The sequence below is a fragment of the Hylaeus anthracinus genome, unplaced genomic scaffold, assembly GCF_026225885.1.
Source record: "Hylaeus anthracinus isolate JK02 unplaced genomic scaffold, UHH_iyHylAnth1.0_haploid 14872, whole genome shotgun sequence".
NCBI classification, from domain to species: Eukaryota; Metazoa; Arthropoda; class Insecta; order Hymenoptera; family Colletidae; genus Hylaeus; species Hylaeus anthracinus.
In genome coordinates, this window is record NW_026534570.1 from 1,103 (window position 1) to 19,850 (window position 18,748).

Here is an 18,748-nt window from a genome sequence, read left to right on the forward strand (position 1 = left end):
CGACGATTGCGAAACGTTTTTCCGAATTTCCATCCGCGTCGCCGAAATCGATCTCCTCGCCTCTCGTACCCCGAAGCCATCCCTCGAGGAACTCGAACACACGTTCCGGGCTCTCGTGTATTTCGGTGGTATGTTGCGTAATGAGATTTGCGTAAGGTCCCGCGATATAAAACACCGTGTGACAGCGAAGGTGAGATGGGATAGAGCATAAGAATTTAGAGTTTAAGTGTCCGAAATATATCTCGTATCCGATACCGCAACGAAAGATGGTTTGATCGGTGACGGTCCCCCGAACAGCATACTATGGCTGCTATCCTGCGAGTGTCTAATTTGTGTGTCATCGTTTACTGTTCCAGAGGTCCTAAACGGCATCTGCAACGCGAGCAAGGAGGAGGAGAGGCGGCGAAAAGGTAAACGAATTGTCTCGAGTCTTACGAAACGATCCGTTCGAACCGAATAGGGTATCCTATAGGATATCGACGCGACTATCTCGCATAGAATTAACGAGTCCGTTGCTCGTCATTTCTCGAACGAACGTCTCGCTGAAATGCTCCAACTCTCACGGAAGAGAAGTTCGAAAGACACGACGTTCGGCATCACGTTTACACGAATAAAACGTCGTCGACTGGGTTCTGTTCCCAGGTACAGGCTACCACGAACTATATAACGGTGTTGTCTGCAATGACACGATCCTTGCGACGGGTGTCTTCAGCTCCAAGGAGCTCTGGATGCTTTCAAAAGGTACGACGATCTCTTTTTCTCGCTCGTTTCACGCTGTCGTGTTGCTTCCTGCATGGACGAAAGTCGACCGAATTCTAGGATATCGAAAGTCTCCAGTCTCTCTGATCCGACGCACGAACAGCGAATGTTCGTTCTGTTCGCGACGCGTTTTCACGGATGCTTTCGAAAGGTAATCAATAAATCGATATCTGGAAAACCTTTTGAAAGCATCCTTTCGATGATAGAGTCATCGACGAGGATGGTACTCAGGAACGGATAGACGCACGCGGATAGACGTGAAAATGAAAAGCAACTCGCTCGCCGCCGGTACCAACCGTATTCGTTTATGCTAGTTTCGTTATCGAAAAGACGTCGGTTACTTCGGGTGTATCGATAGCGGTTTATCGCCAGGAATGTCGACGGTAAACGAACGCTCGCGTATTTTTAGGCCCGGAATGCGAATCGCGGCTTCCACTTGACAGTTATCCTTTCGACGTGCCCGAGACTACTTCGCTCCTCTTTCGCTATCAAGGACCTGACGAACGATCGGCACGCTTTGCGCGTGCACTCGTGCACGAAACTGGTTCGTTGCTGTGAGTCTTCGCTCGTAAGCCTTCCTCGAATCGAATTTCAAATTCTAAAGTCGACGGACTCGATCGGTGAAAAGCTAAAGACAGAGGTACCGTACCAGGACGCTGTCGACGCGTTTTACATTTCTCGCCTGTTTTCCCGTATGCCACAATCCAAGAAGGGATTTCTTTATTCCTCGCTCTATTCGTAGGTATCCCGAAACGTCAAAGTGTCTGTTTCCGAGCGCACGTTTCTCGTAGCGTCGTCGTTTCCTTGTTTTTCGACGAAAGACGTCACGACTGAAATTTTCAGCCGATCTCTGGCGAAACGAGCAAGCGTGGCACGCGTGCATCGCCACTAAATGGAATAATAGGGCAGGGGAGCGCGTATCGAGAAGAGGCGCGAGCCTCGACGTATGCATCTGCACTCTTCCCCTCTTTCTGCATCTCCTCCTCCTCCTCCTCCTCCTTTTGCCACCCTCCCCCCTGCCCCCGTGCTCCCCTTCGCGTCACCGTGGCAGGAGATTAGTATGCAACCCGGTGTATTAATAGACGGGGAACAATGCTCACGGCCTCAGAGAGCTGCTGAGAGAGCCTCGCAGCTTCTCCTCGCCCCCTCTCCTCCCTCTGTGCTCCTCTGGCTCGCGGGGTGACTGAATCCTCCCGTGGCTTTCGTCGATCTTTTCGACACGATCGAACCATCTTTTTCGCAATTTTTTACCTTCCTAGCGCGGCTAGAAATTTACCAACAGCGATATCGTACGATCCGGTCTGACCATAAGTCTAGCACGATGCTGAAATTTTGCTGCGACGCGCTGAACTATCTTTGGGGGGATATCTTGGAAAAGATTCGAGATGGTTTCTCGGGAAGGGTAGCTCGGATTAGAGGTTAACGGTGCTGGTACGTGGTCGTTAACGGTCTATAACCCACTTAGTCGCCCCATAACTCGAGCAGAATTTCGTGCAAAGTGACCGAGGGAGTAACGACCGCACTCGAGGGGGATGTAGTCGTCGTCGGAACGAACAAAAAGTTGTCTATAAATTCGGGACTGTGTACGTCGTTCGTAAAGACGTTGAACAATGTTGGGCCTAAGACGGTTCTCCGGACAGGTAACCGTTCGCGTTTCTTCTCGGCTCGACGGTGGTCTCGTCGTCGTTTCCAACGTTCGCGTCGCAACGAAAACCTGCGCCATATAGAGGGTTAACCATTCGTCGGTGCACGCTACCTCCGCCCCTATTCGTTAGAACCTCGCCAGAGACGAGTCGCTGAGAGATTTTTTCAAAGTGCACCGCTGCCGTTCGAGGTCTCCCTCGTGAACACAAAAAAAAAAAAAAAAAGAAAAAGAAAAAATCGTGAATCACGGTCCCGGCGCCGTGCGCGATTTTCGACGAATTTTTTCCAGATTCCTATCCACCCCCTCCCCCTCCCCCGCCCCCGCCCCCGCCCCCCCCTCCTCTCCCTCCCCGGATACGTCGCTCCTTTTTTGTGTCAACAATGCGCCCACACGTACGCGGCGACGCGAGCGTGTGTGCGGAATCGACGGAAAAAGGTAGGCCCGCAGGGTGGTGTGGCAGTATTTTCCAGGGGTTTTTTTTTTTTTTTTGCTGCCGATGTTCGGAGCCCACGTAGGCTGGATAAAAAGGGGCGCAATTTCCGAGGGTACGCGGAGGGAGGGAGGGAGGGAGGGAGGGAGGGAGGACGGGCGCGGGTGGATGATGTGAAATAGAGAAGAATATCCTGTCGGTGGCGTGACGCTCGCGACGTGTAAGACGAGGCATAATAGAAACACACTACCCCCAGGGGAGGCGATTGTCGTCGCGGTTTTCAGTTATGGAATTCATGGTGGTTGAAAATTGGTAAATACGGTGAAATATCGGAACGGAACGCTATAGGTGACCGAGACTTTAGAGGGTAGAAACGTCGCTTCCACGACGAAATATTATTTTAGTAAAGAGAGGATCGTTCGGTTACGTTCCGGAGGACGGATTATCTCGTCTTGCTCGGTTAAGAGGTTAACGTTTCGTGGTAAAATGTGCCGACGAATCACCCACCCCTGCACGTAGGACCTGAAACTGCACGAGAGAGTGCTTCTTAATTAGCGTCTGGAAATTCGAGGGTATACTCGGAGCATCGCAATAAAAAAGTAAGGCACTCCGTAGAGAACCCTCTTCGGACATGGATCCGTGTAGAGGCCGTCGAATCGAAATACTCGAACGTTGCAGTCGTGCCCGTAAATGTTTCAATTTCACCGGCATTCGCATCGACAGGATCGAAATGAAAATCGAGCTTCTCTTCGGATTCGTTTAAGAAAGCATTTTTACCGAGTTTATCTGCGCCGCGAAGGCCAACCGAGGTGTTTCCTTTGGAGAATTTTTGTTGTACTTGACCGAAAAGGAACAAATCGTTCGATCGTTTCGATACATAACCCTCGACGGAAGAAATTGCGATTCGAGAATCGTATCAAACCTATTTGCGAGGAATGGGGGGGGGTGGGGGGGGGGGGGGGATTCGCTCGAGCGGAAGGGAAAAAGTGGAGGACGCGTTATGGCGGACGGAAAGGGGTAGGAAAAAGAAAGAAACGCGAACGGCCGAGGGTGCACCTGTACCACGATGGATCCGCGTCAGCATTCGGACCGGTTAGAAACTCGCCGAGCCAAATAAATATCCACGCTTCCAGGCCCTCTGCTTTCGAACTGATTCTGTAATTAGGATCTTCGTTAGACGCCTCGAGTCTCGTATCGGGGACAAACTCATCTGTCGACTCGTCTTTTCGTTCGTTCGTCTTATCGTCTCCTTCGAACGCCGTTTAAAGAGCGAAACAACCGTCCGTTAAGATCGTAGTTCGCGTAAAAATGAAACTGTAGTTGGCGCATCGTTAGCGCGAAGCTACGTTCGCTCGAGACAAATGGAGGACGAGTGTTCGGGCTGGCCTGTTACGAGAAAGAAAATATCGGCGCTAGGCGAAGCTTTAAATCTCGTCCATCTACGAAAAGGAATGGTTACCATTTTTGCTGTGTCTCTCGGACAGAAAATCAACCCTTTATCGTTCGTAACCATCCTCGTATACCATCCTCGGTTCTCCCCCGCCTCCGGCCTGCTGCAGAATTTAAATCAGCCGGCACGGAAACGCGATAGTTCCTCGGGCGCTACCGCCGTTTCTGGCATAAAGTTACTAGAGCGGTCCGAAGAAATACAATCGCCAGTGGCGCGTAAATTACCGAGGGCGGCAAAGAAGTCGGAAGATATTTCGCCGCGTGGATGGCGGCGAACAACCCTCCGTCGGGGAGTCCCGCGATCCGTGGAGTGTCTCTAACAGAGAGAACGCAGCTTTACGAGCGAGTTGCTTACACGGGATGCAAATTCTACGGCACTAGCTCAACCTAATTGGTCGTTGACCGTCGTGCACGGGGATCCCTATATTTACGCGTCGCCAACTGCGACAAACTGGAATCCTATTATTTTACGGTGTCGCTGATTCAGCGGAACGTGTAACTGGAGCGTATTCTAATGGCCGGCCGACGATTAATTAACCGACCAACCCCTACCCGCCCGCTACCCTCCCTCGAAACAACGCTGCGTTCGCGCGGTTGTTTCCACCACGAGGCTGGAGTCACTTTCGATTTCTTGGGACAGGAACTGGACGATTTAGTTTGCGTTGAGTTTCCAATTACTCTTTGATCGTTTTCCCTCTTACGAAATATGTATTTCTATTTTATTTTAGCAGTCTTCTCTCACGAACCAATCATTATCTGTCAAATATAATATCGTGAAATGTTTTTGATAAAATGTTTCGAAAAGATACGAAAACGATCAGTGACATCGACCGACTCGTCATGGGAGCACACATGTGTTTCGGTTGCTCCGAGTAACGATGAGTAATTACGTAGCCGGTAGATGGACAAATTGTTCGAGTTCTCTTGGCAGTACGCGGCACGCCTCTTGGCTGTAGCTTCGAAACGATGGTCGAGATACGGTGAGAAAATGGAATTCCCGAAGATTCCTGCCGCCTGTCAAACACGAAAATCTGGTACGCGATAACCCGAATAAAAAGTAGTTGTTGCGCTGGTATTGCCAAAGAAATTCGAAGAATTTGGATAAGGTAAATGCGCTCACAAAAAACCGCTCCTTTCCGACGCGTTCTCGGCGATGCAGTAGAGAAGCGTGTGGGAAGGGTGAGGGGGTAAGTTTCTCGAAGGAAAACGCGCGGAAGTGCGATTTCCTCGCGAGAATCGGGAGCGCAAGAAAACTAAGACGACGAAGACGACGACGACGACGACGACGACGAAGAGGACGACGAGGAGGAGCGGATGACGTACGAACGCGCGAGGATCCGTAACCGCTAATGTGTGTCTGGTTTCAGCGTCCATACTGCATGACCTCAGCGACATGCAGCCTCAAATAAACGCGATCAAAATAGAGCACCCGCCGTACTACTGCAGCAGCTACACCCCTCCGTCCGCAGCCACGGCCGCGGATCATGCTCAGCCAGCGGCTAGCTTCAGTGAGTTTCAAAACCTTTACGTTCGCCCTTATTTTTAGTGAACGCACGCTGTCACCCGGTTCCGCGCGACAAACCGATGCAGCTGCCTCGACGATGCGATGCGATGCGATGCGATGCGATCCGATGCGATCCGTGGAACGACGTATCGCGTCGCGACGCGCCGCGTAGTGGCGCCTTCTAACATGATATATTCCGTACAGAATGATTCTCGAAACTAGGACAAGTCGTAGCTCTTTTCTTACGAAATATACAAAATATCGATAGCTCGGGAGAAGACGTACGTAACAAAAATAACATCGCGGACGGATATAGTATATGTTTGCGAAATTCAACTTTTTTCCGTATCAATTTTTAGTAGCCACGCTTGGGAACGCGGTACGCTTGTCCAAGTTTCTAGAACCACGTTGCTTCGAGAACCGACGCATTGTGATTTCCAACGGCTAGAGTCGACGCATCGCAATTCAAACGCGTTGGCATTCGGTGCGTTGGACTTGAATACGTTGCGATCTCAAGCATCGATTATCGTCGCGGTGACATTCGAAAGACCGTAACCTTTTTGAATCTAAAGTTTAGACGCGGTATTCCTTTCGATTTAGTGTTTAGTCGAATTAGCTCGATAAAAGTGTTTTCGTAATATTACATCCAGATTGGCTGGACGTCAGGTCCGGTTGAATCGGCGCGTTGCGATTTAATGCTCTGCAAGCAGATGCATCGCGACGAAATTCTTTGCGCAGATCTTGTTTTTACCAGGTGTCGTTCGCGAAACCGTGATTTTACGGTATCTTTATCGTTTTTCCGCACCACCACTAAAATTAAACCATTCGAGGACACTCGAGTCTATGCGGAATCGCCTCTCCTCGACGACGTGCGTCGTTTCGCTTGCCTCCGTAGAATCGAGCGAGTTGTGTTTAGAATATCTTCGTCGCGGTAATCTAATTTTCTTTTGCGGCATTTCGACGTATCTAAAAGTGCAATCTTATGACACAGCCAAGGTATAGGATAGATCCAACATCTTATAGGAAGCCCTAATGTCCGCAGCGGAGCTGTGCTACCGACTCGTTAGCGCCTTCTGCTCATGAACACCGTCCAATCTGAAAACTTTGATTGTGTGCCAGACAACCAGACCCGCTCGTAATCGAGTGTTCTAACTGCAGTTGCAGTTAGGGTGATTCATTTCTATAGTTACAGTATTCGTTTCGTTCGCTCCATTCATTTAATTTACTTAATCTTGTAATCGATTATAATCGATACGTTACGATAAAGGGAGCTAGATGAATCGTTGATCGAAGCGCTGGTTTAGGGCTGGCCGATGTCTTCTTTAATATAGTATAATTTATCGAGTCGACGCCGACGCCGACGCCGACGGTTGGAGGTTACCGCGATCGAATCGGTCGTATCGGTTCGGTTTAAGTAACAAATTTGCAGCGGTCAGAGGTTGGACGTTTTTTGTCCCCGAGTTCAATCTCATCCGGCGGCTTATCGGGGAGTCCTTTGTTATCGGGATCTACTTTGCTCAGCGTTCTATAGATCATTTTCCCTATATTTCTCCCTTTCCGTTCTCTATTTTCTTTCTATTCTTCGTCGGCCTCCCTTTATCACGCCCCATCCTCCGGATCTCTCCCTCCCCCCCCCTCTCTCTCTCTCTCTCTCTCTCTTTCTCTCTCTCATCCCTCTTAACTCTTTCATCGATCAAACGATAACCTCCTCCCCCAAAGAGCGGAAGTCGTTGGATGGAGATGAAAAAGAGGAATAACTTCCGGACGGAGGCTTTTTGAGGGGGGAAAAAAATAAAGAGCAAAGAGCCGAACGAAGAATAGGGAATTCACGAATCGCGCGGTGTTTCTCGCGCTAATTTCGCGTCGATTAAAAAAAAAAAAAACTCGCACGTTTGTTCTTCTTTCTGAAAAATCGAGAATCGCGCGAGAAGATGAACGCGCAAGGGCACGTGAAGTCGTGACTTCGATCGGACCACCGACCGAAAGTTTTGAGTTTATGCTACCGTAGGAGGAGGAGTGGCTGCAACGCCGCCGGATAGACGGAATTTACGGACAGAATAAAATGACCACTTTCTCAAGCAAAATATACACGGAGAAAAATTCCGGCAATAAGCATACCTGGACCACGGCCAACCGCATTCTCCGTGCTCCCTTTTTATCATACATACGTTGCCTTTATAGCGGCGTTGGGGGTGGCCCGGTTGATCGACTGTATTGTCGTTAAATTAACGACTGGCGTAAATATTCGCCCCATCCCATCGGCGAAACTAATTTTATGGCCGCGAAACGGCCTCTTTCTACGTATTTTACGTGCATGTAAATTCGTTGACCAAGACGCTTCTTCCTCTATCCGGTATTTCCTCCGCGCGACCCCTTCCGGGATTAACGATTCTCGCCTCGGGGGTCTCTTCTGTGCCAAGGACACCGAGAAACTTTGCTCGATTGATCCCTTCTTTCCACCGTTTTCTATCGTTATCCTTGTTACAGCGTGTACTCGCGATTAATTATATCCTAAGAGATGGTTTACTCGTGCAATGGCAGTCAATCTGTGTGATTTTCTGTTCGCAGGCCCGCCGCCGGTGCATCAGCTCATAAGGAACGACAAGACTGAAAAGCCCCCGACCGTTTCCGTTTCGAGCGCGCCAACCTTCTCGCCAGTCCTCAGGCCCGAGGACGGCCATCGTGGAATGGACTCTCCGCATTCGCAAACGGGTATGTGCCGACGACAACACGCGATCATATCTCGGAATCTATCGTAAGCTCGCGATAACGTTTCACGATGTTAAAGCGGCTGTTCGGACTCCTAAGATTTTCGAGCCTCTCGAAAGCGGATCTTGCGGCTCTTTGTCTACTTCAGCAACGAAAACTTTAAATTCGCGAGTCAACAAAGAAACGATACCGCAAAGGATTTCTCTTATTTTCCTTGTATTTCCATACCGATACTTGAAATCGCGTTCAGAGATCACCTCTGTCGATATAGTTGAAACCGATAGAATTACTTTGTCTCGTAAAAAGCATACATGTACGTATTCTTTTCGTCCTACTCTGCATATTCTCGTTCGTAGAATCCGTTTACGTCCATCGATAAGGGAAACAATTATCTAGAGGTAGATGTAACATTTTTACAACAGCTTACCCATTCGATTTCCCGAATCTCTCGCAAAGAGCCACGAGATCCTCTACCAGCCGAAACTTGGCAGCGAGCGTTCGCGGATTAGTATCTTGACGCGTGGTAAAGGTCACTTTTAGTTCGCGTAAGATAGAAAAATGATAAAAAAGAAAGGTGTTCGAGTAACCGTACGTCCTGTTCGCTGACAAAAATCGTGCATCGAGGTTGCTTCGAAACGATACAAAAGAGTAGTTCACTCACGCGTCACGATACTTTGTCCAGCTCGATACACGGACTGCCTAGACGATAGATTCGACCAGTTCTCGTACGAAACGAAACGCGTAAAGATAAAGAAAAAAAAAGCAGGCGGAATCGTGTTTCCTCTTAACGTAACGTTTGATCGATGGGGAGAACTGTAAGTACTCTGCATACCGGAATGCACACCGATTTAGCATCGGAGATCGAAAAAGCTGCTCGAACACGAACACGAACACGGAGACCGTCGACGAAGGAGGGTCGCGTCGACGACGGCGCGACCTCTTCGTAGTTTCTTCTCCTTCGCCCCAAACCCCAGCCCCCTATTTTTGTTCTCTTTTCCGGTCAAGTCCCCAGAAGTGACCCCCCGGATGAAGCGCGAAGGAATCGACCCCCGATTCGCGACAGCTCCTGTCACACCCTCGTGCGCTTCAGTCTTGTCCGCTTTTGCCTGACGAGTCCACTAACAAATCATCTAACAACGCGAACGAACGCAACGTCCTCGAGATAACACGACCCTCGTACTCCTGGATTTTTTTTCGCGTTCTCGCTGGCTTGTGTCACCGGCCACCGACGATTGATGCGAGACCAGCGATCTTCATCGATCACCGACTCACGCTCTGCGTTTGTCCCTCCATCGGCGAACTCGGCGCACGACGACAGGGCGCACCACGAATCGAGAAACATTTTCACGGGTTCGTTAAAATTTGTAAAAACTACGGGGTACAAGCTGTCGCGTTCCAATCATTCGAATTACTCGACTACTCTTTCCGTTACACTTTCCATCTTGAATTTTCACGCATTTTCATTACGCTCCGTATTACGTTTCGACTCATCGATCGTCAAAGTAGCGATAGATAACGGGTTGAATTTCTCGAAGCGGTATAAATATCCTTGTAGCGTCGGGTAACCTTTATCGTTCTCTCTTCGCGCGGAAATTATGCATTTTTAATGCGCATCCTCGTCGCGCCGTGCTCCGAGTTCCGATGCATCGTCGACGATTTGGCGCCTCGAATGTCCAGTGTGCGATAGACCCAAACTGAGCTCAGCCAGGCATCATGTAAGTAAAATCGATCACCGAGAAGCGGGGATCTCTCGGATCTCGATCCCCAGAAACGATCGAGCCCGCTAGGTGTGTCAGAGGGGATGCGAGATCGATCGTCTCGTGGCGTCCTGATTCGCGTCGCGGCTCGCTAACCCACTTTCCAAAATCGCGATGCAGACGCTTCGAGGACAATTTTGTTAGCGAGGATTTGCGAGCGCGCTTAAAGTTTATCCGACTTTAACGCGAAATCCAGGAACGAGCGAAATTTTATTTGACCGTTGCACGCGACGTTCACTCGTTTCCGTTGTTACGCATCCGTTTGCGAAATTTGTAATTATTGGTTCGGTTGACGGAAAATAATCGTGGACGAGACCAAGTGTCCAGTTCGACGGGAACGTGCTTCTAAATCAGCAGTCGCACGGTCGAAAGTAGGTTAGTGGGGCTCGACGCGATTTTTCGACGAGCGAGACGGAACCGAAGGACGTCCAAGAAATCTGTCCGTCCTCGAAGGATGAGAATCCTTCGCTGGTTCGAAGCTAATATCGCCGTATCCGCGGGTACCGCGACGACCCTGAATCGAGGTCGACGTAAAGTTAAGTCGCGAAAATGTTTTCCCCGAGTAAGGAATGAAAAAGTAACGGTGATTTTCTGATATCTATTTAACGAGCGGTGGACGTGAAGTCGATAGTTTTCCAAGTTTTTTATTCGAACGAGAAGTTTACCCATCCGTGGTTCGAACACCGACGTGAAAGACTTCCAACTCGATGCTAAAGCGGGGATCGAGATCGGGAAATTCGATATCGCGAGTGGGAGTTTTCGAGCGATCCACGGGATCGATGATCGATGGCCGCGTGCAGCCTTGCGGGCCACGTACCGCGAGCAACCTTGAATGATCGCGTGAAAATGACGCGTGATGATCTCTGTTTCAGTCTGAGCCCGAGCGTAGAGAGAAGCTCGCTAACTCGACTAAAAGGTACTTTGTGACTGGTTATTGACTGTTCCATATATATATATATATATATACCTATATCTGACTCTGTATCTATTCTACGTACACGTACGCACGCGTATACGTGTACACGCGACGGACGCGTGTCGTGTGCGCTGAACTTGACGTTCATACGAGCGCGCGTCACATCTACGTACGTGGAATCATCGAGACGATTTCTTCCTTCTTCGTGCTCGTTCGAAATAAGCGACAGCGAAGGTTTTCTCGATAAATGGGCCACTCCGTATAAGTAAATCTTTTAACGCGTTGGCTGCCGTGTCACCCGGACGTATGGCGTCGCGTAAAATTCACAGGAGGCCACGATGCACGAATGCGGATGGCGCTCGTATTTTACTAATCAGCTTCCAACTAAATACGGATACGAATCTCCGGGAGAAATTTGAAAAGTTCTCGTCCTCTGGCGCCAGCTTCCAGGGTTATCAATGTTTGAAAGCGCAAAAAGAAAAGGGGTTTGAAAGAATGGCCCACAAGCACGCGTAGAAAAGCGCGAACGAACGAAATAGCGAGAGTGGTTTTGCCGAGTGCTTCCTAAATCAATGTTGGTCGCGGAGGGAAAAACTCGCGATCGTCCAGCAACGAGGAATATATCGATCGAGCACGATTCGTTCGATACACTCGTCGAGGTTCGAGGGATCGTCGTTTCCGCAGTTGAGACACGTACGCAGGTGAACGCACACGGTCGCGAACGATATCGCGTGTCGGTGCCTCTCGATACATCCGACAGGAATGGCTTTCGTCTCGAACAACCATGCCCGTCCCGCGTGTTCGCGTGTACGCGTGTATGTATACATAATAGATACATACATACATACATATATATATATATTTTCCTCTATTGCTGTCACGTTTGTCATTTCTTATTTTCTTTTTCCATGATTTCTATCTCGCACTACTTCTGTATATCGTGTCTCTCCTTCTCCTTTCTCTCTGTCACGTATACATGCGCGTACGTACACGACCTGAGACACATGCAACATATACACGCGTATACATATTTCGGATACTATTTAGACCGGTGTTTCTCAAACGTAGATAAAAAAACGCTGTTGTCTGTGGTAAAAAAAGGAAACCAGGTAATTTCGATGTTGCTTCTCTCGAGGGCGACGGAAAATAGATTCGTTCGAAACTCTAGTAGCAAAGAATAAGAAACGTATTTTGGGAGTCCTGTAAAAAAATTGTCCTTCATCGAGGGCTAGACGTTGTTTGAGAAACACTGCTTCGGACGGATGCAAGAGCGTTCGAGTTTTAAACGAAACACAGCCACCCCCGCCACCCTAGTTAAATGCGCTCTGGCGCTCCGTGTGTATCGCTATATTTCTCACTTTTACCGTATATTGCGTATCGTTGAAACTCCAGGCGATTCGCGTCTTCGAGCCTCGTTGCGATCGATTTCGCGAGTTTCGCGAGATGATTGCGCGAGTTTAGAGGAAGGTTTCGAAGACGAAGCGATCAAGGGAGCGAACGAACGGAGGAAATCGCTTCGAAGAGGATTTCTCGGAGGCGACGAACCTTTTGGAAGTCGAGAACTTCGAAGTACCGTTTCGATTTATCGATATTAGGGGACGAGGGATAGGGGATTAGAAGATTGGACTATTTTCATGTTTCGTACGTCTGGGATTTATCGGGTATTCGGTATCGGATAGGAAAAGTCACAAAAAGCACTCGAATCGCGAAAGTTGTGTTCGCAAAAACACAGAGAGAGAGATTAAAAGATGTTAGAGGAGATAAAATAAAGCTCGTCTTGCGAAATCGCGAGCGACGAAGACGCGAATCGTCGATGCGGCTCGAAATTGCACAATCACCCCTCAACCTCCGCTCCTCCATAGCACCACTTTATATATCTCTAAGTATGTGTCCGTGTCTCCGTGCACACATCGCGACACGTTGCTACTTTGCGCGTATAAAGGACCACCCTCTGCGCACGTACACACGTACACACGTACACACACACACACTCTAAATTTCGACGATATCCTCGATGCAACGTAGAAGCAAACTTTTGTTTATCCTTCGGTTTAGAAGAGACGAATTCGAAAGAAGGATGAGAAAAGTTTACGATTTACCCAGTCGATGATATTTCGAAGACCGAGCGCAGTCACAGCGAAAGGAAAAAAGGGACACGTTTTCTCGAACATTGGGAAAATCGAGAGAAACGCAGACGGTATTTGGTAAAGCTGTCCGTGTACTCGGTAATACGCGGGTAGCTCGAAATACAGCGACTAATTATTAGAACAATTATAAACGTGAATTTATTTAATCAACGTTCGATAAGTTGGAGTGTATTCGAGGTACCGAAAGCGTTCGTAGGACTCGGTCCTCTGTTTCCGAGTACTCGGTTCTCGCGGCATGCCCCGTCGAGCAATCCTCTCGAATGCCTTCGCTATCGATCACCGCGATGTTCGGTTCTTCTCCAACCTTATCTGTTATGTTCCCCTTGATTCAATAGATCTATTCCCAATCGCGCTAAGTGCAGTGCTTAATTTCCCGGAACGTACTTTGCGAAAGCTTCAAAACAATCGCGAGCGACTGATTTATCGTTCGTTCGTTTTCAATGGACTCTCTCTCTCTCTCTCTCTCTCTCTCTCTCTCTCTCTCTCTCTCTCCCCCGGCGAGGATTTTATCCGCGAATTTTCCATGATCGACGATTCGCATGGTGGCGCCGTTGATAATGAAAAAGCTCGAATTAAGCACTGCTCTTTCGTCGATCGAATGCAATGTACCAAAGTGGCACTTTATTTTTTTTTTTTGTATTTTTTTTTTTTTTTATTTTTCGTACGAGCTCCAATAGTCCCGACGCTCTTGTTATGGTAGTTGTTGCACCATGTTGACTACGTCGTTGGTATATTAATTATACAATGGTTTGATGACAGCCCGTTGAAAGTGCTTGCGATGTTTACGCGCGATAAACGTTGCTACATTCCTTGCATACGTAAGGAGCGTACTTTCGGTGTCGGTTGACGGTTTGTCACGAACGCGTCTCGCGTGCGAGTCGTTCCATGCCGAATTGGAATATATGTCGCGTAGGTCCATGCGATTTGCCTTTTTTTTTTTTTTTTTTTCTTTCTTCTACGTGACGCCAACGCCGTCCTGTAAATGTTAATTGTCGTTATCGCGGAGCGAGCAACGAATAATCGAGAAGTATTCCAGAGAATTTTCGTACCCTTAGAGATCTCTTTTCCCTCGGTTCGAGAGATCCAAGTGAAAGAGAAGGAAGGAGAGAAAGGGGTAGAGACAAAGTGGGACGGAAGAAAGTGGATTAATCCGACGGTCGTTTGTCCACCACAGGGGAATCCCCGAGAAATCCGCCCGACGTCTGATTGCGATACGGTAAACCGCTGCGTCGTCACGAGGAACTCGAAAAAAGCAAGAATGTTATATGTTAGCACTTAATGAACATTTTTGTGTTAGCTCGATGTTGCATCTCTCTCTCTCTCTTTCTATATATGATATATATATATATATATATACATATATATATCATATATGTGTGTGTACACATACGAACGCGTAACAATTATTATAAATAGATATACGCGCGTCACGATTATCGTCGATTGTACAGACGCGCGCGTGTGTGTATTTATAGTAATCGTTGCTCGGTTTGTATAGCCGCCTGCAGCTGTGTGCACGATTGTTCGCGCAATGCTGACGTTGGTAGGCGAGCAGAGATATTATTGTTCTTTTTTTCTCCATTGTTTTCTACTTGGAAGATCGAGTCGATTTTAGTCACGACCCTGGCGAATATCGACGATTCAACGTCTGGCCCCTTCCGAAGACTGAAACTTTGGTTAACGGAGAAATCCATTCGACGATCGATACCTCGACGAATGGTCAGGTTAAAACGAGAAATAGGAAACTTCTTCCGATGGCCGGACGATAAATTGAATCGTTCGAATGTTTGCCATAGTTTCGACGAACGCGAGATAGATTTTTTACGTTCTAGCCGTTTTGCGTCTATTTTATTTTTCATTCGCGTCGTTCGAACGATCAACGAAGCTTGGCGCTTTCAGGCATATGACACACATAGACGATATCGATTTAGAAGCGACAAATTATTCGTAGGACCCCTGTTTTGTTTTGTTCGTTAATGCGACGAAAAGCTTACAGATTCGGTCGGGTGGAGGGAATACGATCTGATACGATGCTTCTAGTATATACCGCCTGACCGGAAAGATTTCCTGCTCGACTCGACGCAGTTTGACGAGCGAACAGCAGTAGATACGGTCGACCATGGTCGGACCGAACGCAGTCTACCGCGCTGCGTCTGGACACCGACTCGCCCGTTCTACTGGCTCGACAAAAATCGATCCGCTGCGTTCCAAGTTCCAACAGTCCGGTCTCTACGGTTTTCAAATTGCATTCGGGTCGAAGAAGAAAGCAACGCTCTCCGTTCGAATGAGCGAACACCGTTCGCGCGATGATGAACCGATAAATGTCGATTCGGACGTTACTCTGTCCGGTTGGGACCGTATCGCGTGTGATATTTTTTTAACGGAACCCGTGGCACGATCAACGCCCGAGTATAATTTGACCGATACGAAATAGTTGTCCAGGGACCGCCGAAAACGAGTAATCCGCCATAAGCACGCCCGCAACGATACTAACCGAACGAACCATTAATCTAACCAAAATCGTATTTTTGTATGCCTCTGTATGGAAATAAGTATACTCCACGATATTCCTGTTCACTTGTGTATGTATAGTACTATATGTGTATATCTATATATATATAACGCCCCCGTTTGCCTGTCCGTCTGACTGACCTGTCCGTTGCCGAGAAGATAAAAATGGCTCGATGTTAGTCGGCCAACCCCTGTCCCCGGTTCACTCGAAGCGACTCGAACGAATCGTCGAGAGATCGGTCGGGAAAACAACCCCCGAGCGCAAGGAATTTCGTTCGGTGCTTTGGAAACGGACAGACAGACAGACGGACGGCATTTCTTGCTAACTGCGTAGTACCGGTCTACCTGGTAAGCTAGCTGTCGCTGTCTGTCTGTTTGTCTGTTCGTCTGTCTGTTCGTCTGTCTGTTCGTCTGTCTGTCTATCTGCCCACCCTGTTACACCCTGTTACACCCTGTTACACCTGTTCACGTATTACTATTTTTTTAAGGGCACCGCCTCGAGTCGAATGGAGTTTCCGATGGTTCCAGGGGCTAACCGTGGAAAGTCGAGAAATTTTACGCGAATCTCGTAACGTGAAAGTTGCGAACGTTCGATTTTACGAAAACTGTCGAGCGAGAACTGTCGCGCGAGAACCCTGGATCCATGGATCGAACGACGATCGAGGTCGTGCCCGTTTGAACCGTGCACACCATAATTATCTCTATCTCACTCACTGTCACACGGCCAATGCTCTGGGTATGTCGTATGCTGGATGGAATTAATTACTATATTGACTTAATTGACTTGATTGATTCAATTAATTTTCGAACCTTGATTGAGACTTGTTTATTGCTCACACTCTACCTCTATCTATCTCTCTCCGTACGATACTACCTATTCTATTGTTGTTGCGATGTTGGTGTTGTTGTTTACCATATACATATATATATATACATACATACATACATACATATATATATATATATATCTCTCTCACGTATATATGTATATCATTGTATTGATGTTGATGTTGTTGTTACCTTGATGTTTTTGATGTGTTGTTTAATCGTTGTTATCTTGCTGTTTGATGTTTGTTGTTGCACTATATATATCTATATATACCTCTCTATCTATATATATTATTATTATTATTATTATTATTATTATTATTATTATATATATACATACCTATATGTATATATACATACATGTATATATTCACATGTTGCGCGATACACGTGCACGCGCGCGGACGTTTGCTGCTGTCGATAGATTCTTTCCCTGACTGAGTCGATTATTCGAATCTCGTTGCAATTTATGTAAACGAATCTTTGAAACAAACTACACGAACGATATCAAATGGCAAACGATGCGTTTTCAGGTGCAGTTGCGCGCGCGTGCGCGCGTATACGAACACATGTACATTTCAGCCAGCCAGCCTCACGCTTGGAGTGCCTTATCTATATATATATATATATATATATATATATATATATATATCGTATATGTATATACGTATATACTCGTATATACTCGTATATATATATATATATATATCTATATATACTTAACACGATCGTTATAGTTGGTCGCCCCCTACCCCTGAAACACCACTAAAACCACCCCCTAACAGACTTACAGCGGCAATCGTTACCTCTGTTTGCTCCCTCTTCCGCTAAACTCTCGCGACGAACTCGAGCGGATAACGTTTCAGCTTTGTTAACGTTCCCCGGTATTAACAAAATTAACATCATCGTAGCTTCGTGCTTGAAAATTTCCTGGCTGTCGATTCATCCGGAAAGCGTGCACGAAAAACGAACGTGCCTCGAGTCTGAAAATTCGAGGTTACTTGAACGAACGTTAAATTATTCGAAAATGTCGTGGACGTCTCGGTCCTGCAAGCTACACGTTACACTTTGCTGCCAGCGAAGAGAACTATCTACGTCGACCGTTGGCTACGTGTTTCCATCGTAACGAAATATACCACTTTTGCTTGCAAAACCGATACCACTCGTACCTTTCGAAGTTGTCGGTGAGCGCGAGATAGCATTGTTTTCATCGATTGGAAAATATTCCGCGAGAGGGTAAGAAGAGGCTCCGGGCGACGAAGTGTGATCCTCGAAGAGGACGCGAAACGGAGTCGATCCAACGAAAGATGACGGTCGAATTTAGGGGGTGGTTCGTCGTGGCCCCGGGCGGACAGTCGGACGATGACAGTGGTGAATTGTGTTTCAGGATTGCACTCACCGCACGAAGGACTAGCCGGTGGTTCCGGTCAGAGTATGTCCGGGCTCGCCTACTATCAGCCGGAGCACCCTGCCTCCGCGGGGGTGGTCAAATACCCCGAGAACGGTCACGACACCCTCTCGGATTTCGTGACGTTCGTCTGCCAGGAGGCCGAGAATACTCAGCAACTGCCCCAGGTAGCTTCCGGATCCTTCGAAGCCGCCCCGTTGTCGACGTATCGCCAAACGGAATCTTCTTCGACTTCCGCGGACTGCTGTTCGCTAATTTATGTTCTCGTTCGCGCTGGACGAGTTGCAGCGTTGCATAAACGAGGTCGTGTAATATTCCGAAAAGTTCTCGAAGAATGTTTTCGTGGATCGCGAACGAAAGCAACGGGGCGGTTGCGTGCGACCTGCATCGTCATCCGTGTTCCAGTCGCCCTGGATTTTTCGAGTTCGGTTCGTTTGAGAAGTGACCGTTGATCGGAACTCAAGATCATTGGCGTATACGTAATTGAATTTCTCCTGAGCAATTGCTTCCATTAGAAATTATTCAAAAAATTCGTACATCGACTCCTCGTTTGCGGTACGATACAATTCGTTTCGATCCGTTGGTTACGTTTGTCGACCGACTTTATCTTCGAGTTTACCTTCTTGCGAAGCGCGGAATGGCTGCTAGAACATGGGGAAAAAATAAAAGATTGCCTCCGAGAGAT

The 18,748-nt window shown here is 47.8% G+C and overlaps 1 protein-coding gene across 1 annotated transcript; it reads left to right on the forward strand.

The window, feature by feature from the left end:
• Positions 1 to 356: 356 nt before the first annotated feature.
• Positions 357 to 18,742, forward strand: LOC128892702 (uncharacterized; the record flags this gene model as incomplete). Its single annotated transcript, XM_054153248.1, has 5 exons — positions 357 to 410; positions 649 to 741; positions 5,651 to 5,791; positions 8,356 to 8,499; positions 18,043 to 18,742. Coding segments are annotated over 5 exons (905 nt in total), but the record flags the coding sequence as incomplete, so codon positions are not given.
• Positions 18,743 to 18,748: the final 6 nt, after the last annotated feature.